General features: G+C 37.4%; 1 protein-coding gene across 1 annotated transcript in view; it reads right to left on the reverse strand.

The window, feature by feature from the left end:
* The window catches only part of CWC27 (CWC27 spliceosome associated cyclophilin), a 171,898-nt gene that overhangs the window by 9,100 nt on the left and 135,103 nt on the right, over positions 1–27,695 (reverse strand). Inside the window, exons 12-13 of the mRNA XM_045848415.1 lie at positions 15,139–15,248; positions 10,080–10,183 (exon numbers count right to left, since the gene is read on the reverse strand). Of these exons, the coding sequence (XP_045704371.1) occupies positions 10,080–10,183; positions 15,139–15,248 (214 nt within the window). The remainder of the gene's footprint in view (positions 1–10,079; positions 10,184–15,138; positions 15,249–27,695) is intronic.

The raw sequence follows: 27,695 nt of genomic DNA on the forward strand, positions 1-27,695 counted from the left end.
ACAAAACAAAACAAAACAAAAAACTCCAGAAAAACTGTAAGGCAATGACAAATTGTAAAACTATTCAAAACAAAAAAATAATATCCTTAATATTTAAGAGCTTTTGTAAATCAAGAAGAGATAAATAATCATTAGGCTGTACAATTAACAATCACAACCACATAATACAATATAAACAGTTGATTAACACATTTTAAAAGTTCAACTTTGCCAGTAAACAAAGAAACACAAAATGCAAGACAGAAACTGGCAGAGATTAGTATAACTATACCTGTTATCTGTGATACATTATAACACATACATACTACATAAGACCTACAGGAAGGAGCAACTAGCAACTTCATTCACTGCTGGTACAGGTACAAGTGATCCTACTTTCTGGAATGCAATCTAGAAGAATGTCATCAAAGGGAAACCTGAGCGGACAGAAGTCAGAGTGGCTGGGGACAGGGGACTGGCTGGAGGGGTCCTTCTGGGCAATGCAAGTATTCTATACCTTGGATTGGTGGTGTTTATGTGAATGTGTACAACTGTCAAAATTCATCAAAGTAAACAGATATAAACTGTATTTTCTTATATTTAAATTACAAAGGAAAAAAATGAAAACAAAAAAAAACAAAAAAAACCAACCCCACACGACTCAGCTGTTTTATTTCCTTCAGCCCAACAAAGTAACAGTGAATTTGCAAAGTAATTTAATTACTGGCTTACTCATGGATGAAGGTTTATCATAAAAAATTGGATGAATTTTTCCATTTTAGGAAAAAGTATATATATATAAATATACGAGGATGGATTAAAAGCCTTTAATAATGATTATTTGTGGGATATAAAATTATTAGTATTTTTCTTTTCTGTCCTTATTTAAATGTTTTATATATTGAACACATAAACAGAAATTAGGTTATTTGAAAAATAAATGACTATTAGTATTAACTTCATGTAATAACTTGCAAACATAAAATGACACATTGTTTAAAACTGCCTTTAAAGAAATACAAACAACTACATACAAGTTATGCATCTTCTTACTACTTTGGTTTTTCTATCCTGTTTGAGGCATTTAACTTTCAGATTTAGTTAAAGTACCAGAGTGCCTGTTGATAATTTCTTGACTGCCTATATAACGGAAACTTTCATTTTATGCTAGCTTGGTTGTTATCTGGAACTACCACTGTGAAATGACTTTTTATTATACGTGCTAATCCCAAGGACCCTTGCTCTTTACATTTTCTTTCCAATAGAAATAAACCACTTGTGCTTACTTAGCTTTTATCTGTTCCAAAATGCTGTCTGCTAAAAAGAAAAAAACAAAAAAGATTCTGGAGAGAGTCCAAAATTTATGATGGTATAGACCCAGCATAGAAAAGGTAATCTTGACCATTCTCCTCTTTCTACATGATTGCTAAATTTATATTCACTAAATTCTGCAAGCCTTGGCATTTTATAATCTCCACTGAGTGGAACAGCTTGTTTTAACTATACTTTTTCTTTTTCTCAACAAGTTTTAAAATAGAACCACTGAGCATTAGCAAATTTAATGTATATTTCTACATTTCTTCTAGGTCACAGATAACCTATCTGAAGTAATTTACCATTCACCTTTTCGTTATATGTAGTTTTCTTTGAGGTTGTTATGAGAGGGCTGTGTAACTGACATTCTGCCAATTCAATTTAGAACGTTTAGTTTGTGCTGCTTGAGTAATTTGCCAGGCTGTACCAACAGACCCCAGTCCTGTGCACCCTCCTCCCTTTCTTACACTTAATATTTCCTGAGCACCTCTGCCGAATCAGGCACCGTATTGACTACATTACATGAATCATCTCCCTTCATTCTAACAATAACTCTGAAGTAGGTTTGCTACAGGTGAAGAAAGTGCATCTTGCAGGAGACATTGCTTGCTCAGGTCACTTAGCAGTCATTGTCAGAGCAGGGATTTGAACCCAGGCAGTCTGATTCAACCACCCACAGTATAAATAGGAGATAATTTGATATGTGGGATTACAGAAAGCCTACGTGATGATGCATTTCTTTAAAGGAATGTGGAAGGCATTCCAAAGATGAGAATGGGTGACAAATGCTGTAACCAGCTCCAGAAGACATATTATTTAGAATCAAAGGGCTCTGAAAGTCAAGATGAAATTTTTTTCTTATCCCACTGATTATTACTTCACAATGAAATCACTGTTTGTAGAAGCTGGTGTTCTGGAAGCATCATGGGCTTTTATGTGTGATCCACAATCTCACCATTCACTAATGTGTGATCTTGGACAAATAACCTAATTTCTTTGAGCCTTAGTTTCCTCACCTATAGAATGGAAGTAATATCAATTATCTGATGGAAGTACAAGAAACAAATCCACCACAGATAGCCCCTAACCTGTGGACTCCAAGAGGTTCTTACGAGGGGTAATGAGAGAAGACAGCATAAAGCAGCATAAAGGTCCCAACAGGCTGCCTGAAATACAGTTGACCCTAGAACAACGCCAAGAGGGTTGGTTAGGGTGCCAACAAATCTGTGTAACTTTGGACTCCCTCACACTTAATTACGGTTGGACCTTTGCGTTTGTGAATTCAACCGACCTGAGAGCAAAGGCAGTGTTTTTGATTCATGGTTGGGAATCCATGGTTTGGACACCGCAGTTGGCAATGCAAAACTACTGTTTCAATTCATGGTTGGTTAAAGCTGAGGATGCAAATGAAAAGGGCTGACTGTACTACTGAAAAAAGAGATTGCATATAAGTGGGCTCTTGCAGTTCAAACCCAAGCTGTCCAAAGGTCAACTGTATAGCATATGCAAATATTTGCTTCAAGAATGAATTGGTGAGATCCAGAACCACCAGCATCTCTTACTATTGGTAGAAGAGTAAGAGTAAAAAAGGCATAAAAAAGATGAATATTTAATTTAAAGTCAGGTATAAGTGACTTCTACTCATTTATTTTATATAATTGTATTAATTAATCTAAATAACTTATTTTTTAAAAAATATTTTATTTATTTATTTTTTTGGAGAGAAGGGAAGGGAGGGAGAAAGAGAGGAAGAAAAACATCAATGTGTGGTTGCCTCTTGTACCCCCACTGGGGACCTGGCCTGCAACCCAGTCATGTGCCCTGGCTGGGAATTGAACTGGCAACCCTTTGGTTCACAGGCTAGCACTCAATCCACTGAGCCACACTAGTAAGGGCTGAATAATTTATAATTGGTTAAAAAGATACTTAACCAATGGTTTTAAAAGAAAAAAAAATAAAATTTCACATAAAAGTACTTCTGCAGATGTGTCAAAAAAAAGTCTGTGAAAAAGAAATGTTCTACACCCCCCTGCCCCCCAAATGAATCTAGACACAGTATTTAGACCCTTCACAAAAATTACCTTAATATGGATCATAGACATAAATATAAAATGCAGAAGTATAAAACTCCTAGATGATAACACAGGAGAAAACCTACATGACCTTGGGTATGGTGATGACTTTTCAGATAACACGAAGCGGACAATGTCTGAGTGAAACAATGGATAAGCTGGACTTCATTAAAATTAAGAATTTCTGCTCTGTGAAAAACAGTGCCAGAAGTGGGGGAGGGCAGTTACAGGACTGGGTGAGAAAGGTGAGGGGATTAAGAAGTAGAGTTGGCAGTTACAAAATAGTCACGGGGATATAAAGTACAGTACAGGGAATACAGTCAATAATGTTGTCATAACTATGTATGGTGCCAGGGGGGTACTGGAAATATTAGGGGGAACACTTTGTAAGGTATATGATTGTCTAACCACTATGCTGTCTACCTGAAACTAAAACAAAATAAATTTAAAAAACAAAAGAATGAAACCATCAAGAAAATAAAGAAAAAAAGAAAACAATGTCAAAAGAATAAGACAAGCCACAGACTGGGAGAACATATGTACAAAAGACATCTGATAAAGGATTGATACTCATATATACAAAGTACACTTGAAACTCAACAATAAGAAAATAAATAACCTGATTAAAAAGTGGACAAAAACCCTTAGCAGACACCTTACCAAAGTAGATATACAGATGGCAAATGTCATGTGAAACATGGTCAACACCACAGGTCATTAGGAAATTACAAATTAAAACAACAGTGAGATACCCCTACACACCTATTACTAGAAAGGGCAACATCCGTAACACTGACAACACTGGATGCCAGTGAGCATGGGGAGCACCAGGAAGGCTCATTCATTGCTGGTGGAGATACAGAATGGTACAGCCACTCTGGAAGACAGTTTGGCAGTTTCTTACAAAACTAAACACATGACACAGCAATCGTGCTCCTTGGTATTTATCTAAAAACTTAGGTTTACACAAACATTCAGAGCAGCTTTATTCATAACTGCCAAACCTGGAAGCAAACAAGATGTCCTCCAGTAGGTAAACGGATACACTCTGCTGCACTGAGATGATGAAGTATTATTCAGTGCTAAAAAGAAATAAACTACACAGTCATGAAAAAGACATGGAGGAAACTCACATGCACACTACTAAATGGAAGAGGATAATCTGAAAATGCTATATAGTGTATGATTCCAACTATATGATATTCTGGAAAAGGGAAAACTATAGACACAGTGAAAGGACCAGTGGTTGCCAGGGTTAGGGGAGAGGGAGAAATGAACAGTCAGAGCACAGAGAATTTTTAGGGTGGTGAAACTATTCTGCAGGATACTATAATGGTGGCTACATCTCATTTTCTATTTGTCCAAACACATGGAAGACACATGGAACACATTTGTCACCACCATGGAAGGTGAGCACTAATGCATAGACGTGGAGTGATAATGATGTGTAATAACGTACCACTCTGGAGTGGGACGTTGATAGTTGGGATGGCTGCGTGTGTATGGGAAGAATGCAAGCAGGCAGAATATGGGAACCCTGTACTTTCTGCTCAGTTTTGCTGTGAACCTAAAACTGCACTTAAAAATATATTTATATTTTTAAACATAAAGTGTATTTATAAAGTTTATAATACACTTTATAAAATAAAGTATATTAATTTTTTTTCACCTGACTGGTGTAGCTCAGTGGATTGAGCATGGACTGTGAACCAAAGGGTCGCTAGTTCAATTCCCAGTCAGGGCACATGGCTGCGTTGCAGGCTAGGTCTCCAGTGGGGGCCATGTGAGAGGCAACCACACATTGATGTTCCTCTCCCTTTCTTTCTCCCTCTCTAAAAATAAATAAATACAAATCTTAAAAAAAAATGTTTTTTTTTCTGAAAAAGTAATCTCCAGGTTTCAATGGCAAATTCTACCAAATATTTAAGGCAGAAATAACCCCAGTTTTATACAATTTTTTTTTTTTTTCAGAAAATAGAAGAGCAGAAACATTTCTCTCCTTTTTTGAGGCCAGCCTTACCTGATACCTCTACCAGACAAAAACAGCAGCAGAAGACGATAGAGCAGTAGCTCTTATGAACACAGGCAGAGAGATCATCAACAAAGAATTAGCAATTTTAATTCAGTGAAAATAAAAAGGAAAATACACCATGACCACGTGGGGTTTATTATGTGACTTCAAGGCCATTCAAGATTTGAAAATCAATGAATGTAATTACCCTATTAATAGCCAAATAAGAAAAAGCACATGATCATATTAGTGCACAATAGTATTTCATAAAATTCAATATCATTCATGTTATAAACTCTCACCATACTAGAAGATGAAGGGAACTTCCTCAATATGATAAAAGGCACCTACAAAAAATCTTAGAAGAGATTTTCAGAACCAAGAACAAGATTACTCAAGAGCTGAGGATCTTGAGAAGAGGAGCCACATTGAAATTTGTACCAGTTTTATTTAAAACAGAAGCAAATCAAACTGTTGGTATTTTTTAAAAGTTTACAGAAAAAAGCATTTCTCCTAAGGTGTTACTCTTTCACTAAGCACTGCAAAGTACCTTAATTAAGTCTTGAGATACTAATAGCCCTAGAAGCAACTCATAAAATGATGTTTACTTGGGAGCATAAACTGGAAGGACATTTTGGGAGGGCAATTTGAAAATCCTCTGCAGAAGCCTAACATGAATGCCCACTGACCAAGAATTCCAGTTACAGAAGTTTATCTTCAGAAAATGGTAATGACAAAAATACAAACATGCTCATTACAATGTTGTGTATGATAAAAAAAGAAAAAAACTGGAAAGAGTCTGAATATCCAACAATGTGAAGTTGATCAAGTACATTGTGGTTCATCATACTTTGGAACAGTGCATGGCCATAAAAAGTTTAAAAATTATATCAAAAAGTTATGTATGATACAGAAAAATATTCACCGTATGTTGCTGAGGGACAATGCAAGTTATAAAATTGTGGCATTATATTATCTCATTTCTGCTTAAAATATGTTTATGCACAAAACTATCTGGATGGGTATACACATGTATAAATTAATAGTATTTATTATTGAGTTTTTAATCACAGGTGATTTTTACTTACTTTTTTTTTGAGGAGTCTGTATTCTGGTTTCCCACAGTAAACATATTTTCCTTATATAATAAAAATGTTAAAATGTTTACTGGAGGCAACCATGTAATTGTTAGTGTTTTTCTGACTCATAAAACTGACTACTGTAGGTACTGTGGAGAGCGGTGGTGGGGAGAGAGGGAGAGGAAGAGGGAGGCAGGCAGACAGACCTCCCTTGTGTGCCATTTTTCATGTACATTTGTTGTAAAGTTTTAGGTTAATCTTAGATGTAACTATCTGGAAACAATTTTTAATGGAACATAGTAGTGAATAGATAAGGTTCACAGGATCGCAATATAGTCGCATAGATTTAATTTTTCTCCTTTCCTTGGAATGCTGGTTTTGTTTCGTAAGGAGCAGGTGGCTTTCTTTTTTTAAGTCTCTCCACTGCCTTGTCAGACACAGCTCTCTCAGAACTTTTTTGGGAGCTAACCAAGTTTTATCTAAACAAACCCAAAATGACATATGGACTTCATCCACATGGTCATATGAATCCTTTGGCTGATGACTCCAGCCATGTATCTAATTGGTTTTATAAAATCCATGCTCGAGAAGGATTCTATACGAGGGTGTAATGCTGTGGGGAGAAGGAATGTAGTGGCGAATAGACCCGAGCTGCTACGCTGGAATCTGGTGCCGCCACTGCCACCAGGCATAGGCAGTGTATATCCCCACGAAGGGGAGAATCCTAATAATGTCGAGTGAAAAGTTTCTATCATGCATTTCAGCTTAGGCCTACTAATAACACTTCTTTAAATGCCTTGTTAGACAGTGAAATCTGGGAATAATTATCAAACACCATATATAGTGTTTATAATAGAGTCGTATTTCTTCTCTTTCTCTCCCCATCCCACCTTTTTTTTTTTTTGCATAAAAAATAGAATGCTGCTGAATGGTACCCAAATGTCTGTTGTACACCATGCCAATACAGCAGCCCAGCCAAAAATGTGAATAGAACCATTCGCCAAGCAAAAGAAAACATAACAAATTGGTAATGGTTTCTATCTTGACAGAAAACGAAAATGATCCTTCAATGTGTGGTCACTCATGCGGACACATAAAAATGTCTCAGAAGCAATCATTTTGCCTCAGATAACAGACCCTGACAGGGCAGGACAGCACGGGCTGACTTTCACTTCTGAGAAGAGCGGCGACCGTGACCTACCAGATACTCTGGGAGCCATGTAATTTATGCATAACACACACGCACATGCCATACACTCATAATATTTGCTATAGATCATTCCGAATATAAGACTTCTTTTCTGAGTGGGATATACTTTATGAGAGATGATCTAAATCTCTAGAGATTTGATAAAGCTGAACTGGTTTATTTATGAACAGAAATGATGTTGTTGGTTATAAGGTTACAACATTTCAATGGCCTATATTGCAATAAAAGGGCATTATATAAGGGTCCTGGGTACCAAATATGGTTCTGTATAGTGCCTTGGATACTGAAGTTACTTTATGAGTTGTCAGATAAACAAATACCCAAAAAATGTGCAGGTACATAGTGTATGGTTCTGATTTTCTGTTTAGGAAACGGCAATTAAAAGTAGAAATGAGCCCCCTGAAGACATAGTGATGGTTCCTTCAACACATTTCCCTTCCCTTTACCACTTATTTTTGTTCTCCAAGAACTGGCCAACATCACTGACCAGTGAGTTTTCCCCTTATCTAGAGCAGTTTTCCCATTTGTTTAATTTTTTAATGAGCATGTTAGAATAGTGATTGCACTGTGAAATCACATCAAAAACAAGAACGACACTGTTAAAAACACTAATTGATACCTGAAGCTAATGAGGAATTCAGAATGAGAAAATACTGAATCAAAGAGGCTAGGAAGAACCTTGGGAGTTAAAAGTCCTTGCTGAGTTGAAAGTAAATTTGAGTTCTATAGGTTGTGAGTTTCAAATGGAACTTCTGGGTTTAAATTTGTTGGTGACTTTCCTGTTCAATAAAAATGGACTTAAATGGCTTGTAAAAAGGTTAAAAAAACTTATTGGGCATCAAGCTGCTCTTACAAAACACCCTCTTGAAGAGTTAAGTGTAAATGAATCAGAAACACATGGATCATATTTCCTTAAGAAATGTGTACGGACTCAAAAATAAGGGGATGAGGACTTGGTAAAACATTTGTGTGTGCGTGTGTGTGTGTGTGTGTGTGTGTGTGTGTGTGTGTGGTGGCTGAATCCAAAGCATTTAAAAGATATTTTGAGGCAGTCAAGGAATCCAGAAGAGAACCAGACCTGTGCAGTCACACAAAAAACAGAAGTTCCCCGCTGTGCAGTGTGCACTTATCTCTACGGGCCCATCAACGCTCCCGGGCCTTCGCCTTTGGCACAGAACTGTGGGAGGAGCCAGCTTCTGTCTTTAAGCAACTTAGAAGTTAAGTATAAATAAATATGTAAGTAATACAAACCTATTAAGAGAGACCCAGGGTTTTACAAAAAATCTGGCATCATAACCCAGATCACACAGAAACTGTATATAGGTAAATACACAAGGACTTTTAGGGTCCCAGGGTAGGCAGGATTCATGCCATTCAAACCATCATCCCCTTGGCCCTCTTGATTAAAGTTATATATCGTCGCCGAGTCTTGCTTGCTTAAATGTTTTCTTAATGAGTGTTTTTATGTCTTTTTTTAATGTGTGTCTCAGCCCTCTTTCCTCCACCCTCTGGATTTGTGAGTGCTCAACAAATCTTGCTGACTGGCTTCCTGGAGGATGGGAGTGTTGAACAGAGTTTTGAAATAGGGGAGAGATACTGTTTGGCAGAGAGGAGTGAGCTATGATTCTGGGTTTGGGTAATGGCACCTGGGACAATTTAGAGGCTCCAAGGGTGAGTCATGCGTGGGGGTGACCCACAGGCTTGCTCGCAGCGATGCGCCCCAGCCAGCCTGCAGTGGGAGACGGAGGCAGTTAGGTGTGGGGAGGCCTAATCTACTGCTTGTGAAGTCAACCGAAAGGCAGAGGAGTGAGTGCGATAAGGAAAAGCACAATTCTTACTCTTTCTTTTATTTTGCCAATATAGGATAAAGTGCTAAGCACAGGATAAAGTCATTAATTCCTTTATTTCTTATCAGTGTTTTAAGCAGCTGAAAAGTATCCAAAGATAAAAATAAGTTAATTATGCATGCATTGCTAGGATCCTGTAGGTCATAAATTTGAAGAGGAACTTAGTACGATTATGAAAGGGATTACTGAGCTCTGAAATACTGGTCAGAAAGTATGAAAAATTAATGATTTAGAACCTTTGAAGGCTATTTTTTTAGTTGTTTAATGTGGGTTTTATCTTGACCATGATATTAGAAAGTTATTTAAGGCAGGGGCAGTGTCATGTAATTCTTGTGGATTCTGCACTGGCCAGTGCAATGCTGGCAACACACCACATGCTCAATACACGCTTCCCCGAGGGAAGTGAGGTCAAGGGTGCTGAGGCCCTGTGACAGTGAGGGTGTGGCTGAAGGTCTAGTCTGAAGAGAAAAACACCCCGGATGATGTAGTGGAAATGCCCTAACAGCGTAGTGTCTCTGCTCTGAGCCTAGTTGTTCGTAGTGAATACACAGAAATCAGTACCCTTACCATCCTTCATCGTCTTCTACTTCCACTTCAGAAATGTTACTTTCAGGAGTTTCAGCAATTGCTTGCGTGAGTTTTGATCTAAACTGGTTCAGCAGCGCAAGGGTCTGAAAGAAGAATAAGACTGCTAAATTTTCTGATAAGGAGAAATGTAATTTTAGAAGACACACTTACATTAGTTAGAAAAAACATGTCCTACCTGAATAAATGTTTAGTTTTGAAGGGAAATAATGTAGAACTGCCTTCCAGCTGCAATAGTGATTGACATTCACAAATCCTGACATCACCCTCTGTGCATTCGCACTGATATTTTACCTCAGAGATACAGGGCTACTTTCTTACTTGGGGAACATAAATTTGCTTATATAGAAGACATTTAAATTTTAAAATGCGTGCTTACTATCCATAGCTAACTTTTTAATGTCCACAAGACAGGGTGGTGCTTCATTAAGACATGTAAAATAAAAAACAAAACACCAACAAGTAGTGTATTTTCACTGAACAACTTTCTAAAAATGTAAACATATCAATGTTGGGAAAGGCAAAATAAATATTTTTTTTATTACCAGAACACATTAACTGCTGTAAGATGGGTAAAATGAAGTGGTATCTTTAGAAAGCTCTCAATATGTACTAGAAACTTCAGAGGATCATTCCCTTTGCTTCGATAACTCCAACCCTGGGAACATATGCAGAAAAATAATCTAAAACACAGGAAATGGCTTACACAGAAGACGTGCACTACAGCAGCAGTCACTCGAGTGGGAAATGGAAACGTGAGATGTGTATCAATAAAGGTCTACACACATTTTGGTAAAAAGTAATGACTATGCCATTACATTCATTAAAAATTGTATACATGAAGCATTACACTCTATTGTTAAGTGAAAAAAGTAGGATACAGATATCAAGTGGAGTATGTTTTCTAAAAAGGGGACCGTTCCTCTGAGTCTCACTGGGCCCCTGCGCCTCTCTCGGGGGAGAGGAAATGCAGAGCGCTCACAGCTCGGAGACCACGCTGTCTCCCGGCTGCACGCTAACCGTGTGCTCCAGAACGTGAGCATAGAACATAAGCTTGCAAAAAGTTGTATTCTGCAGCTTCAAAGAGTTTATAATTAGGAAAATGGATTAAATACTATACATATATAAAAACTAAGTATCTAATAAAACACAGATACATGGAACTCAGTGCTAAAATAGATTTTGTAGGGAAAAAGTTGTGTTATAGCTCAACCTGTAAATAACAGGTACAAGAAGGAGTTCCAGTGAACTGCTAGGCTCCAGAATTTCCCTAGCAACTGTCATTGAGACCACAGCTCACGAGAAAATTAAGTAGGTTTTGTTGGTGTAGAACCTAAACTCAATAAAGACAGGTGCTGACAAAATAGGAAAAAAGGCAATTATTGCTAACAAATGCTAGTGAGATGTGCCTTGTATGTTTCTATAACATTTTTAAACAAGATTTTATTTATTTATTTTGAGAGAGAGAGGGAGGGAGAAAGAGAGAGGGAGAGAGAAACATCAATGTGCGGTTGCTGGGGGTCATGGTCTGCAACCCAGGCATGTACTCTGACTGGGAATCGAACCTGCGACACTTTGATTCTCAGCCTGCGCTCAATCCACTGAGCTATGCCAGCCAGGGTCTGTAACATTTTTTAAAAGATTTTATTTATTTACTTCTAGAGAGAGGGGAAGGGAAGGAGAGAGAGGGAGAGAAATATCAATGTATGGTTGCCTCTTGCATGCCCCCTACTGGGGACCTGGCCTGCAACCCAGGCATGTGCCCTGACTGGGAATCGAACCTGGACCCTTTGGTTTGTGGGCCCGCGTTCGATCCACTGAGCTACACCAGCCAGGGCTGTTTCTGCAACATTTAATGCCCGGACAACAACGGGAAATATGCATGTTACCATGATGCAGAGTGAGATGAGTTTGCGAGAAAAACTATAAATTCCTGTAGAAGATCCTCACAGGCATTCCAAGGGCTGCCTGGTATGTTAGGGTTTAGATATTTGACTCATTTCTAGGGTAGTAATTATAGGATTAAGTTCTTCAAACAATGTTGACTGATAAAGAATTCTTTGTTTTTAAATCTTATTCATAAAAACAAATTTTTTTGCTTATAAACTTTTATTGTATTTAATTTACTTTAAAATAAGAAAAAGGTTTATCGTAGAACTATTAGAAAGTAAAGAGAAGCAAAACAAAAATATCTATTATACTACTACGCAGAACAACCACTGTTGATATTTTGGTATATCCTTCAAGCATTTTATGTGTTTTTTTGTGTGTATGTGCTTATGTACTTAGATCTATATTACGTAAACATATATCTTCCTATGCACATCTGTCTCTTACGTATAGGTAAATCTTGTCAACTTTTAATGGCGGATTTTTGTACACTTGGAAATCTCTTTTCTGAGGGCATAAATAAAAATGAAAACAAAGGAGACTTCTTAGTGAAATGAAATGAAATTTTAAAACTTCCTAGCAAATTACACTAGACCTGGATCTTTTTTCTTGAGTTGAAAGTGGCAAGGTGGTCTGTTTTCAGAGCCAGTCAATATGCTACTGGCATTTCCTCAAAGACAGAGGCTGTGACAAACAAAAACCATCCTCTTGGCCTTGCTTAGCGTCTCCTACACTCAAGATTGAGCTTTCTTTAGCTGCATTCTAAAGGCAAGAGAACCCACTAGGCAGAAAAGCAAACATCACAAAAACGATGGGGTACAATATGGGGTGAAGAAGATGGGAGCTGCATGGAGGCATTTCTGATTGGCATCCAGAGGGGAATTTGTCCCCTGCCTTTAGCTGAAGGGTGAATGGCCAACCACTAATAGCACAGCTCTTCAGCACAGCTAGAGTCTTCCCAGCATGGAGAGGCTGATTTGAAGGGATCCTGCCTTGGGAGATGTTGTGCAAGCATAACTACACACAAGAGCCTCTCAGATGGCCTCCGAGTCTCCAGTCCTGCCCTGGGTCCAGTCTATTCTCCTGACTGCAGCCAGGTTGGAGGGATCTTCTCAAATTGCAAATGAGATCATTATACCTCCTTCCTTTGATGGCTGCCCACTGCCCGAAGGGTACTCTAAACTCCATATTAAGGCTCAAAAATACCTTCCTTGCATGAGTTAGCTTCTGCTTACTTCTCCAGCACCATCTCTCTCTTCCTCATTTTTGTTCCAGTCATACTTAACATCTTCTAGTTCTTTGCAAAGAGATCAAAGACTTGTCTTATGCTGTTCCTCCATCTAGCCACACATATCCTGTTCAACCTTCAAAGCTTGCAGTGCTTGCTGGGTTTTCTCTGACAAATCGTTTTCTCTGGGAGGCCTCCCCAGATTCTTAGGACATGTTAAGTCCTAGTATTACACCTTTACATAGTTCTCTGTACCTAAGCTGTCATAATGCTCACCCCCTTTTACTGGTATTACTGTATTTGCTCAACGGCTCTCTTCCCTGATAGCTCAGACAGGGCAGGGATATGTCCAACCCTGATCATCACCAAATACAGTGAGTAGTACATGGCAGATTATATTTTTTTCCTTTATTGAATCTAGATAGAGGGGAAGGAAGGGAGAAAGAGAGAGAAACATCGTTGTGAGAGAGAAACATTAATCAGTTGCCTCTTGCATGAGCTGAACTGGAGATCAAACCAGCAACCCAAGCACGTGCCCTGACCTGGAACAAAACCAGGGACCCTTCAATTTGCAGGATGACACCCAACCAAATGAGCTACAATGACCAGGGCATGGTAGGTTGTTAAATAATTATTTGCTATGAGGGAAAAAAGAGGAATGCATGAATAAAAGTGATGCTTAGCACCTTTGGTAGTATAGTGATTATAGCATGACTCCATGAACACAAGTTAATACTGTACTTTTTCTTAATTTTATTTGATGTTCCATTTCTTTTTTTTTCTTAAGACTTTATTTATTTCTTTTTAGACAGAGGGGAAGAGAGGGAGAAAGAAAGGGAGAGAAACACTGATGTGAGAGAGAAACATTAATCTGTTGCTTCTCATATGTGCCTTGACGGGGAACTGAACCTGCAACCCAGACATGTGTCCTGACCAGGGATTGAATCAGGGACCTTTTGCTTTGCGGGACAAAGCCCAACCAACTGAGACACACCAGTCAGAAGGATATTCCATTTCTTTTAAAAACTGTACAAGTTAGTTATCTGCAACTATAATTTATTATATTTGACTTCTTGTTGAACTTTCCCTATGATTATTTTCATGTTAAGTACTGATGGATGCTTTCTTTATCAGTAATTAGGTGTCATTTATAATATATATTCTATATTAGATAGATAGATAGATAGATAGATAGATAGATAGATAGACAGATATCAGCACCAAAGAGAAAAGATTTCAGTCTGCCCCCTAGCTTTTCAAACACGAAAGGCCTTTCGTGTTTGAAAAGCTAGGGAGATTTACTGAGTGCTGAGAGCTGCATGGTGTGCGTGGTGGACTCCCAAATCGTTCAGCTAGCTCCCTGTCTCTTTTTATTCTTGACTTCTTACAATCTTCCCATATTACTAACTTCAAGATACAGGAATTACCCGCAAAAAGCAGAACTTTGTAATATTACTTACAATAGAAATCAAGTGGTAGACCAGCTGCCTTATTATTTGTAGGCAATGTATTATACAATTTCAGGTGGAGCTGGCTAGTCAGCTTGTGAGATGCTTGGCCAGAAGAGAGCCCTTCATCATTTATAGTCACCTCTTCTCTATTTCATAAAACTCACTCAGAAAGTGGTTCTGCCCGAGTAGCTGATAACATGTGGGTTTACAAGATTCCTGTGCTTGATACGGGAGTACACGTTTAAAACCTGGAAGGTTTAGGCTTTTCATCTCCGATGTCTGGAAAGAACTCTGTCATCTGGACCTCTGCATGAGTGGCCAAGGTCCTGTCACCCCACCCTATAAACACATGCTTTTTCACTGCTAAGAGGTAGTGCTTCCCCTGACGTATAATCAAATTAGGCTCCAATAACAACACTTGAAGGCAACTGAAAGATAACAAATTACATATAAATTTAGGTTGTGAAATTACCTGGTCTTCCCGGGAAGTTCCCTTCTTTGGCTGCTGCTTCCTCAAAGCTTCATACTTTTGCTTTTCTCTTCTGTATTCTGCAACAGCACCACCCACAGCAGTGTCTTCCTCTGAAGAATAATAGATTATTCTTAGAATAAATGGTAAAAAGGCTCTGTGGTTTTCCTCCATTTAATTTAAAAACCAACCAGTAAACTCCACCAGCTTCACAACTATTTCCTAGATTAGAAAGTGACTGATGTTAACGTATTGACCAATTTTATGAACATCTTTATTGTATACTGTAATATTTTATCGTAGTACATACTGTACTATTGTAGTTGTTCTTATATTTGACTATAAAATCACCTATGTCACTTTTAAGATATTCCTGAAACTCAGCAATACTATTTTACATTATTCTCTTGCCTTATAAGATACATTCTTTCAATAATGATTTGCCAGTTTTGTTCTCCAGTGAAAACAACCACAGTTATAACAACAAATAACTTCAGCTTGATGGCATCATACTATATGCATATATCCAGCAAGTCAGTCAGTTTAGGACAACTACCAGAAGCAGGCAAAAATTATTTTCACTAAATTACAAATCAGAAAACAAATGTATGGATTTGATTCTGCAATAATTCCATATAAAGATTAACTGACATCTGGGTTCACATAATACAGTTTTGCTTCAAACACACAAGTCCTATACTAACATTATATAATACCTTATAGGTACATGTATTAATGAAAGTTTGTGACAAAAAAAAAAAAACCAACAACAAAAAAACAAACCCAAAACAAATAACCTATGTCTTCTCATCTTTGACTGGCAAACCAAGATGAGCAAGATGTAATCAAGAATGATAGTAATCTTTCTACTCAAGTCCAGGTTTATTGTTTGCCTCTTTGTCACCTAGTTTAAAGAATAGTATTAATGTGCAATGTATGTGTTAACAAGCAGCCATTTTTTCAACAGATATTCTAGTTAAAAAAATGTGTGAGCTAAGAAATAAGTAATCTTTTTATGGTTACCTAATATCATGATTTTGATGTTGGTCAGAGGGTACATGAGTATAATCGTGTGGGACAGGTGAGTTCTGGAGGTTTAGGGTACAGTAAGGTGACTGTAGTTAATACTATAGCATTGTATAGTTGAAATTTGCTAAGGAGTTGATGCTAAGTATTCCCACTGAAACCCCCTCACATACACAAATTAACTATATGAGGTGATACGAGAGTAATTAGCTTGATTGTGGTAACCATTTCACAATGGCTTCTCTATTTCTTGGTCTTCTGAGATAATTAATTGCCTGGTTTCAGGATGTCTTTTCCCTCCTCCTGTTTTAATTTCTACCCCAAATGTACAGGCAAACAGCTTGACAACAGCTGCAAGGTTGTCTGGTCTTTTGTTACATGCATCTGTGATACCAGGATTAAGCCTGCGAAGGTTACATCTGGGCCACATGAGAACTAATCCCACACCTTCACATGGCATGCACAACCAAATGAAATAATGTCTGCTGCACACACTCAACTGTGTAAAAAATCTGATCCAGTCTTCTATTTCTTAATGGGTATACCATATTAGTATAAAGTCCTTCTGTTTATAAATGTGTGATCAACTATGAATACTCACAATACATTCACTTTTCCTGTTTCCATTTCTCAGAAGTATATTCTGAGCTAATGTCCTTGGCTCTGTATTTCAGTTCTCTAACTCTCCGTTTACTTGTATCTAACCAGTTTTTGAGATATAAACTGTCTTTGCTTTTGATAATTATGTTTTTAAAAAATTTCTAGATTTTCCATTTGGTTCTTTTTCAAATTCACCCATTCTATTTGATAGTCTTAGTCTTTTACTATAATTTCTATTCCTTAAAAAATCTTTTACATTACTTAAAACACACTTGTTGTATTGTATTTTTCAGATTGTTCTTGGGATCCTTCTGTTATATCTTCTGACTCTCTCCCTAGAGTGGTCATTTCTCTATGTGCTTTCTAACTTTTAATTGTGAATTTATCTTCACTAGAGCTGCATCTCCATTATGCTCCATGGGAATCCTAGGCACCTAGGATTGTTTAGAGATTTCTACAAGGAACTTCTCCACTTGTTTCTACCAGGCAACTAAGGGGTTCTGTGGGTTCAGGGCCATTTTTCCCCAAGTTAATATCTTGGCTTAGAATTTCTGTACCACACAGGTAGTATACATTAAGACTTTGCAGCCATGCCTGGTAGAGATTTATTAGAGTTTTGATTTTGATTTTTTTATGTCAGACTTTTTTCCCCCCTCTCACATAGTTCTGAAAAATGACAAGCTTCTTTGTGGCCTGCCTGACCAGGTACACAGTTTTTCTAGTTTCTACCTCTTTTGACCCAAGGCCACACCTCTGTCCAAGTGTGAGGTTAAAACCCAGCTTCCAGCTACTAGAGCCTACATCTGGTTCCAATATCCCTCTGGGCAACTACAGTGCCAGTTTGCCCACTTAAAGCTCTGGTAATGCTTCCTCTTTGTTTTTGGTACCTAGGAAATTTCTTCTCTCTCTTGCTCTGTAGCTTAGCTGGGTACTTAAATGGGGATATATCACATTTTATCCAGCATTACTGTATATTTGTAGGAGAAGGAGGTTCTGTGTTAACTCACTCCATGTTGCCAGAACAGAAAGTAGCACATTTATTTCTCATGTGTTTGAATCCCTCTGAGTAAACAAAAATTGAATAAATGACTGGACAATTTTAGTCACATAAAACTGGCTAGTAAATTACACAAGGAATTTGAAAAATTCAGTTTGTCTAAGTACAGAGTGCTCTCAATGTACACTGGATGATAATTCATAAATTATAATGATGTAGCATGATGACTATTTGTCATTAACTGTAATTTCTATAAAACATATGTTAAATAAATAGCAATGAAGAACAGGGAAAAATTTTGCTCAGGATGTAGTATATGTTAGGCGCCAAGCAAAGGTGCTTTGATTATCCATGAAGACAGTATTTACAAACCTGTTTTAGAAATGAGGAAACAGAATTCAATCACAATTAGAATACAGTACGGCTGAGATTTCAGCCCAGGTCTGCATGATACTAAAGACCCACACTGTGTCCTACTATCTTCTACTAAAACTTCAATTCAGAAAATAAAATTTACTGTGTTCACCATATACCTGGCACTCTGAGAACTGCTATGAATGATACCCAAAACATTTTTAATGCAGGGTTTTTGATCTAGAAAGTAACTGAAAGGGTAAAATGAGTGTAACATATGTAAAAATAGTTAAGATATCAGTTACTGATTATAAGTGTCAAATTGCTGATTCATGAGTAGAATACCAGCCTTTTTAAGAGGGCTTAAAGCTGCCCTACATTTTTAATGTTGGAATAAAATTTAAAAAATATCTTAGCTTTTTCTGAGATAAAATTAGGTGATCTTCATGCAAAGGCCTGGTGAAGAGAATATCCAACACCATATAACCACTAATTCACTACTAGAGTGTCAGTTTACTGGGGCACCAGAGCTAACCTGGGGGGTCTTCTAATCTGACTTTTCAATTGAAAGGTGAGGTCACCAAAGTCCAGGTAAATGAGGTTACTTAGCTAGTGTCCCATGTGGATTAGAGGTAGTGCCTGGGCTAAAACCTGTGTCCTAACTCTTAGTTTAGGTGACAATTTGTAGAAAGACTTTTTGTCCTTGTATGTTATAAAGAATGCTTCTAACCCCTTCTCTAAAAATTAGTCAGAAACTTAATATTTGCTCCACTTGAATCTCTTCACTATAAAACCTTTTTGTTCTGAGCATAAAGGGGGGGTGACTACTCAGTTATAGGTTACTTAGCTTATAAACCAGTGGTATCCATCTACAAATCTTACTTCATGCATCAGAGGGCTTATACCCACTACTATCTCAGTACCAGAGCTCTGGGAGTGACAGAGACAAGCAGCTTCACATTTATTCATTTTTAGGAAAAAGTTTATTAAATGATTATGTATCAGAAACTGTCAGTAATGCTGCTTATGAAAGATGTTTTAGTTATCTGGATTCACTACTTCAAAGAAATTTAAAAAAAATTCCTATTTAAATTAAAACTTTTTAAAAAAGATTTTATTTTATTTTTTTTAAGGTTTTATTTATTATTTTTTAGAGAGGGAAGAGAGGGAAGAGAGGGAAGAGAGAGAGAGAGAGAGAGAGAGAGAGAGAGAGAGAGAGAGAGAGAGAGAGAGAAAGAAACACCAATTTGTGGTTGCTGGGAGCCATGGCCTGCAAACTAAGCATGTGCCCCGACTGGGAATCGAACCTGCGATGCCTGGTTCGCAGCCCACGCTCAATCCACTGAGCTACGCCAGCCAGGGCTAAATAAAAACTTTTATATAAATACAGGTGATGTGAATGATAGTAAACAGTATTTGAAAACAAAAGGGATGGACTTTAAAGGCTATAGAAGCACAGGCTGGTATGGCTCAATTGGTTGGAGCATCATTCCATAGACTGAAAAGTTGCAGGTTTGATCCCTAGTCAGGGCACATACCCAGGTTGTGGGTTTGATTCCCAGATGGGGCATGTAGAAGAAGGCAACCAATCAATGTTTCTCTTTCACAATGATGTTTCCCTCTCTCTTGCTCTTTCTCTCCCTTCCTCTCTCTCTAAAAACAATGAAGAAATGTCCTCAGGTGAGGATAAATAAAGAATAATTAAAAAAAGAATATAGAAACCTGTCTAGTTATATTTCATCATACTTTCTGGAAGCTACAAAGTGTGCTTTTATGAAATTTTATTTACACCAGATCTTAAATTAATTCCAGGAAAAGTACTAGATTTGAAAATGGCAACCATGATACCTAACATTTTAAGTACTCACTAGGTGCCAGACAGTAGAACCTGCATTACATGTTTAATCCTCATAACCAACAACCCCACGAGGAAGGCATATCATTAGTCCCATTTTGCAGTGGGAGCTAAGGCAGTAGAGGTTAAAGAATTTATCTCAGATTATAAATATGAGAATATAAACACATGCAGTGTGGTTCTAATGTACAATCTCTTAATGAGCTTGGTTTTTTCCTTCTTATTTGAGACACAAGAAAACTGAGAGGAAGATATTTAAATATGACATAAAAAGGTATCAGGTCATCAACTGGATGTGTCCTGATGAAATAAAATCCTACTGAAAAAGGTCCTAGACGCCTCCCAGACCATAATAAACGGATAGTGCTTTAACATAAGTGATTTCCACCTAGGAAGAATCCTTTATGGCTTTTTCTTGATTCTCTTTAATTAATGATATTTTCCCCTTATTTGAAACTTTAAACACTCTGTAGCTCCTAAACACACTGTATTTATAACTGCCTCTTGGTGGTATTGTCCCCTGAGCTATAAGCCCGTATGACAGAAACTGGACCCTGTCTGTGGCCTGGCATATGCCTTGCATACAGTGTGTCCTCAATAAACAGTAACTAAATGGACAAATGATCAGACTGACCATTTCTGCATCTTAGATAGGTCTTAGATTACCACAGTGCCCATAGCACCTAATTACTCTTGCTAGGTGAAGCGGCTCCTTCAGGCACTTGTAGGGGTCTAGGGCCCCTAGCATACAAATGCGTTTTCAATCCATAGTTGTCCAATTAAGTTGAATTGTAAGGGATGAAATGATTTCTGACACTTACTACATAGAGATGAGAGAAGTAGGAAAAGTCACCTCTACGGCAGGTGCCCCTGAATAAAGCCCCTCAGCACTGAGTGTTTGGGTAGAATCCCTGTCACAGCGGCAGCCGTTCACCAAGGCTTTAACCATCTTGTTGAGGAGCTCCTGGGGATTAACTACACACTCCCTCCAACCCCCCACCCCAGGGCAGAAAGGCTGGCTCTTTCTTTGTTTTATTAAAGAAGTACTTCGTGGAAATGATAATGAGAATATTCTGTGACACTGAAATGAGGGTCTTCATATGGTATATTCTTTATTATTATTCTTTTGTAATTATAATCCATAACATTTATTAAGTGACTAGAGGTTGAATCTGTACTAATTTTATTTTAAAGATAATTGAAAGTTGCTTAGATTATATCTTTAAAAAGTGGATAAGAAGAAAACTCTCTCTAGCCAATGACAGAGCCCAAATGAAAATTTATTCATAATAAAGATATTGTTTTATGAAGGTGTCTATATGCACATTTACAAAGACTATGCAGAAGTTTAGCCTAAAAGTTTATTTTTTTCTGTACTCTGAACTAAAATAGGAAATCGACAATTTATTCATTTCATTTAACCAATTTTTATTTTCAGCATATTTTTTATTCTACAAATTGAAAAATACTGGCTCCACCTGGTGGTCAAAATAAGCCTCTAGAGTTTCATAAAAATTAGTCAAAAGCAGTTACATGATTTAGGGACTACCTGCAATATTCTTGAACATTGAACCATAATTATTAGAGTATGCTTCAACATTGACCTTGATTAAGTGGAAATCAGTCTACATTTTCATGAAGTTTTTCTTTTGCTTTTCTGGTTATTCATCCTAGTTTCATTGCTTCCTGTTATTTTAGGGCTTAAAAATTCTCAAAATAAAGCAACCAAATGTTTTCCTCTTTTTATCTTAGCTGATTTGAAAAATGTGAAATTAACAAGTTAGAATATAGCTAAATTTACCCAGATTTTCAAATTGTATTTTTTAGAATATAAACTATAAAAACACTCACTGATTTTAAACTGTATTTTCTCTGCCACTTCCGGAAGGGGAAGCTTGTTACTATACAGAATATTAATACTAAGAAGTTTTTGGGCAGCAATGGCTGGCTATTTTACAGACAAAACAAAAACAAAACCAAAAACGGATGCAGAAAGGTTAAATCATTGTGCTACACTGGAAATATAGGAAGCCAGGTTTTCTGACAACTCGGTATTGTTTCCTGTCTCTGTACACTACTACGCGTGCTTTCTTTTTGCAGTGCATCATCACTACAGATATTTCATTACGACCTAATAGTCACTCTGAAATTACATATGTTTATAGTACAGTGTGACATTTATAAAATGGCAATGAATCCCCAATATGAATTTAATTCTCTAATTAGGAATTTTCTTAATTTTCACTTTTGTCATTTTCCCTTAGGATATTAGAAATTTTGAAAATCTTATGTTTAAAGCTTTATCCCATCCAAATTCAAAATTTTATCTTTTTTTCAGAGTTACATTGTTAAGTTTATACTTCAAATAGAAGTCATGTTGGTAATATCTTACAGTCATAATAGCTCACAAATTAGTTAAGACAAAGTATTATATTAGAAACCAATTCAAGTCAATTCAAGTGAACTTATCTAAAAAACTTAGTGATAAAGAGAATTTGGATCAGTAAAGACAGGTTCTGAACACTAATCATTAATTCGGTTTAAATTGGGCTTGACTTACCTTTTAATATAATATTTATTTATATAATAAATTATATGGAACCTATCTAATACTCTTTTTATCAGGCACTTTGCCATTCATCTTAATAGTGATTATGAAAAAGAATTACAATATATAAATGATTGTTGAAAATTAATGGGGGACACGAATAGCTTTTTTTCTGGGGCACCCAGCTTTTTGCCTATGAGCTGCAGTGTTTGCTCCAGTCCCTATTTACCTGCCCCCGCCCACACGGACCTCAGGACCGACACCGAGGCTGACCAAAGGCGCCCTCAGGTCCCTCCGCCGCAGCGCACACTTTGTACTTCTCCAGATGGTGTGACCCACAGTCCTTGTCATTTGATGGCCAATGTGGGACAACACTCCCACGTTGCCCTGTCATTCTAAATGTGACAACTACTAATTATATATTCTGTGTTGTAGCAGTGAGAAAAATAACATAAAATTCTTCAAGATTATAATATTTCTTAAAACCAATAAGGGAAAATACTAAAGAAAGAATTGCTATGGCTACGATAACTCTAGCAAATTAAACACTGCAAAATACCTGCATTTCTACAATAATAGTACTAAGGTGGGTTCTATTATTTTGTAGTATACCCATGAGGTACTTTTCTCCAAGCAATTGTAAGAGTTTACAAACCAGTACAAAACAGTCCTTAAATACTTGCACGTGTGGTATTCAGCGAGTTCTTTACATCCCCTGTATGGCTGAGGAAAGTGAAGCAATAAAGTGGCTTCTGAAATACAAGCACAACCACTGCCACCAGCACCAGCACCATTTTTCAGGGCTTAGCATGTCTGAGATAGAACTTTAGGAACTCTGGGCCTGCTTTCTGCCAGAGTTCTGTCACAACAGAAGGGGTATTATCATCTCCGTGTGATGCGTGAGGAAACGGGTTCAGAGAGGTTAAGTGTCTTGCCCAAGGTTATATGGCTAATAAAAAATAGAGCAAGGATTTGAAATCAAGCTGCCAGACTTCAAAGCCCATGCATTCTCTATTCTATTACACTGCATACAGTCATGGGGGAGAGGGGGCACTATTATCATGGGGGTGAGGAAAACAAAGAGAGTTCCCAGTGCTGAGGAGCATAATGGCTAGAAAAGGGATAAGGCAATATAATTAATAAAATAAAAGATAATATAATATTAACATACAATAACATAATATAAGTGAGGTCTTGACAAAGGACTATGAAACTCACACAGAGGAGGAGAGGGAAAGCTGGGTGGAGGAAGTGGCAGTAAGTGTAACTGGGCCTTGAAGGGGAAAGGAGATTTAGCTGCGGCGGGTATGAGAGAGATCCAACCAAAGCACGAAGGCAGCCTAGTGCAGAATGCACATGGGGAAGAGGAAAACTGTTTTGTGAAAATGAAGAATGGGTAAATAAGATGGGGGATAAGGAAAATAAGGTAAAATTTGACCATTAAAACCCCTGAGTGTCAGATCAAGGAATCTGAACTTTATTTTGGTAAGCAACGAACAGCCACAATATATATCTTAGCCTTTTGTGAAACTAAATGAAGTGAGTTGAACCCCCCTAGATGGTTGTGTTGGTAGAACTCATTTCTAAGAACTTTTTAAAAGGGTGTTTCTCATGGTACTAGCTTGAATTAGTTGACAACATGGCGGGGGAGGAGTCAAGTTCCAAATTTCCCGATGCCCACACTTCTCTCAGCCAATGAAATCAGTCCATTTCTCAGTAGTTTGGTGAACAAGAGAGCAAATGTGGGTAGAAGAAAGAGACAGTGAGTCTGACTTCCAAAATCTTGTTGAGGTTTTCTCCAATTACTTTAGGAAGAGACTTTGGAAAGTATTCTGGTACATTATTTTCCCATACCTATAAGAAGATTCTAATTTAAATGTGAACATATATGCAATTATTTGAAAGCACCATGCCCAGTTGTTTCTGGCTCTGTTCACTGTCTCAAGTTTTTTACCTGCCTAGACCATGTTCTCTACTGTAGGTATACAAATCCTGGCTCAGATTTCACCCCTCTTTCCCAATCCCCGTATTTAATGACATCTCTAGCAAGCTAAATTTTCGAGATGATGTGAAGATGGAAAAAAGTCATCAAACCAGGCCGCATCTGAAGCTGACCTGTGTCCAAGTGTGCTTTTGGGTCTTGGGACTGGAGGGTGAGCCGGGGGGGTGGGGGTGGGCAGGTTACCTTCCTCAGTCCTGGTGGTATTGCTATAGATTAGAGGCCAGAATCTGTCTGCTGATTCTGGCTTCCGCTAACAGGTCATATTGCTTGTGGCTTATTTTATTGTATTTTTTAAGGAAACAATGGTTTACAGTTTTATAGTGGAAAGAGTATCGGACAGAAGAAGATCTGGCTCCTTAAATCTACTGTTTAAGTTAGCGTGAGTACTAAACATTTTAAATGCTTTGGTTTCTTCATTTGCAAAATGGAAACTATAATACTTGTTTAATCTACTTCTCAGGACTGTTACAGAACTACATGTAATGAGGCATGTGACAGGACTATGTAAATTGTTCATGTTATATAAATGTGAGGTATTACTATTTGGCATTGAATACAGGGCAACATATTCTATGTCTGTAAGCTACTTTATTAGTCATGGTTCCCTCCAAATGATTAAATCTCACCTGAAGAAGCAAGTACAATATTTTTCATTTTATTAATATACTGCTTTGAATAAAAATATTTTTGTATATTAAATCATATTTTCAAAGCACCAATAAAACCTATAATTGGAATGTAGAAAATGCTTTTTGAAGTGAATTATCAAAACTTAATATATATTTCTATACAATTCATACAATTTCTATACAATTCAAATGTAGGACTCTTATCATGAGGCTTACCTATAATTCTGAATTTGTTTAAGAATAAGCAGTACCTGCTGGCATACTGCTAGGACAGAAAATGCTTTGCCACTCCTATCTTCTATTTATAGCCAACACTTGCACAAACAGTGCTTTCCATGTGCCAGTCAGTATTCTAAGTGCCTTATGCATTATAACTCATTAAAATATAATAGGAAAGTAGTTGCCACTAAAAAGAACAAGAAATTATACTTGGAAATCTATCCTTTTGGAAAAAACTGAAAACTAAAAACATATGATGAGTGAATGTGAGTGAGCTCTGACTGAAGGAGGCACCAGAGTGGGACATAAGAATAGAGTTCCTTGAGGGCAGGGATTTAAAAAAAATATTTTAGAGAGAAGGGGAGGGAGGGAGACAGAGAGGGAGAGAAACATTGATATGAGAGAGAAACATTGATTGGTTGGCTCTCACATGCACCCTGACCAGGGACCCAACCGCAACCCAGGCACGTGCCCTGACCAGAAATCGAACCAGCGACTGACCCTTTGCTCTGTGGGATGATGCTCAACCAACTGAGCCATACTAGCCAGGGACTTTTCTGAATTATTTGCCATTTTATGTTCAGAGCCTAGAACAGTACTTATAAAGTTTCAAGAATCTGATAAATATTATTTGGAGAAATTTAAAAAGTTTTTAAATGAAAAGTGATTTTTTTCAAAGGAAAACAGATTCCTAGAGAGAGTAAATGAGAGACAGAGTGGGATAAAGCAGAGCAGGCTGAATAATTGGCCCTCCTTGTCCCACACCGTGAAGACCTGTGATCATCAGGCGCCACCTTAGGCTCCATGTCTCTGACGTTTCTTATGTGGTGCACAGCCACACATAGTAGTAAACAATACAAATGTAACACTCATCAAAGTGATTTATGAACTAAAGTTAAAGTCTCTGGACTCTATATCACAAAAATACATCTGCTGGGGAAAAGAAAACATAATTGTTTTTAAAGTGCCTCAGTTTCAAAATTGCATCAATTAATGCTTTAATAAAGAAGGGTTATTTTGGTTTGCCTGATTAATTTCATAAACTGAAATTGTTACTAAGGCAATGTTACACTTCTTCTTGGTGAAGAGGAAAATTTCTCACACTCTTATTTTGGATTAGAACATAATTACAGACACATTCTCACTGATTAATTTTTAAGAAATCTTTGGCTTAGTCACAAAACAAAGTCAACACATTGCATGGACTGGGTTCAACATTTCAAATTAGCAACTTCACATTCTATTCCCAGCTCCATCACTCAGCGGAGTAAAAGCTTAAGTCGATCCCACAAATGCTTTGTCGCTGTTTTGTAAGACGGTAAACTCAATGTTAATCACTACTGCCTTAAATGTATGCAACGTAGTAAATTAATTAGTGTGATACACTGTTAAAAATACTCAGAATAATAAGAGCGTGAAAACAGAAAAATAAGCAAGCCAATATTGAGAAATACTTCTGAGAAACTGATTGGATTTTATCCCAAATGTCTGCCCAGCATCTTCACTGGATACCACAGACAAATAAAGTCTTTGGCTGTAGTACAGTAAACATTACAACCACTTCTCTTTAATCATAACCAAATTGGTAAGAATAAACAATTATTTTTCTATATATGCCTCACATGGCAACTCAGCACAATGTGGAATAAAGAGTAAGGGACTTCTCCATGGGTTTTGTAGAAAGGAAAGTACAAAGGGCTTATTTTTGATGTTGCTTTTCTATAGCAGAAAGTCAGCCTCCTTAAGCCACAGAAAACACTGCAATTAAGTATTCAGAAATAAAACAGAAAAGAGTGGTAAAAGGAAATCAATGCTGCTAATCTCAATTGGGATTATTTGAAAGCAGCTCAAACTGTAAGGCTGCTTCAACAGAGAAAGGTTTAGTAACATAGCATCTCATATTCACTGCCAAATAGTAATAATAAAACTATAGACTTGAGAGAGAAGATAAAAATGATTTTATGAGCACTGGCTGGTGTGGCTCAGTTGGTTGGAGCACCCTCAGGTATTGATTCCCAGTCAGGGCACATACCTGTGGTTATGGATTTGATCCCTGGTCCAGGTGCCGATCCCTGGTCTGGGGGCATATGGGAGGCAACCTATTGATGCTTCTCTCTTGCATCAATGTTCCTTTCTCTCTAAAAAGCAATGAAAAAATATCCTCGGTGAAGATAAAAACAAAATAAAAAAAATGTCTGTATGAAAAACACCACACCCCTTTCACTCTATGCTCTAGTCACAGGCCTGCAAGGTAAGAAAAGGTATCATGCTTTCTCTAATCTCCACGCACCTGCACACATTTTATCCTCTGTCTGGAACACCTTAATTCA

Source organism: Phyllostomus hastatus, unplaced genomic scaffold, assembly GCF_019186645.2.
Source record: "Phyllostomus hastatus isolate PE091 unplaced genomic scaffold, TTU_PhHast_1.1 phas_contig_58, whole genome shotgun sequence".
In the NCBI taxonomy this organism is placed as follows: Eukaryota; Metazoa; Chordata; class Mammalia; order Chiroptera; family Phyllostomidae; genus Phyllostomus; species Phyllostomus hastatus.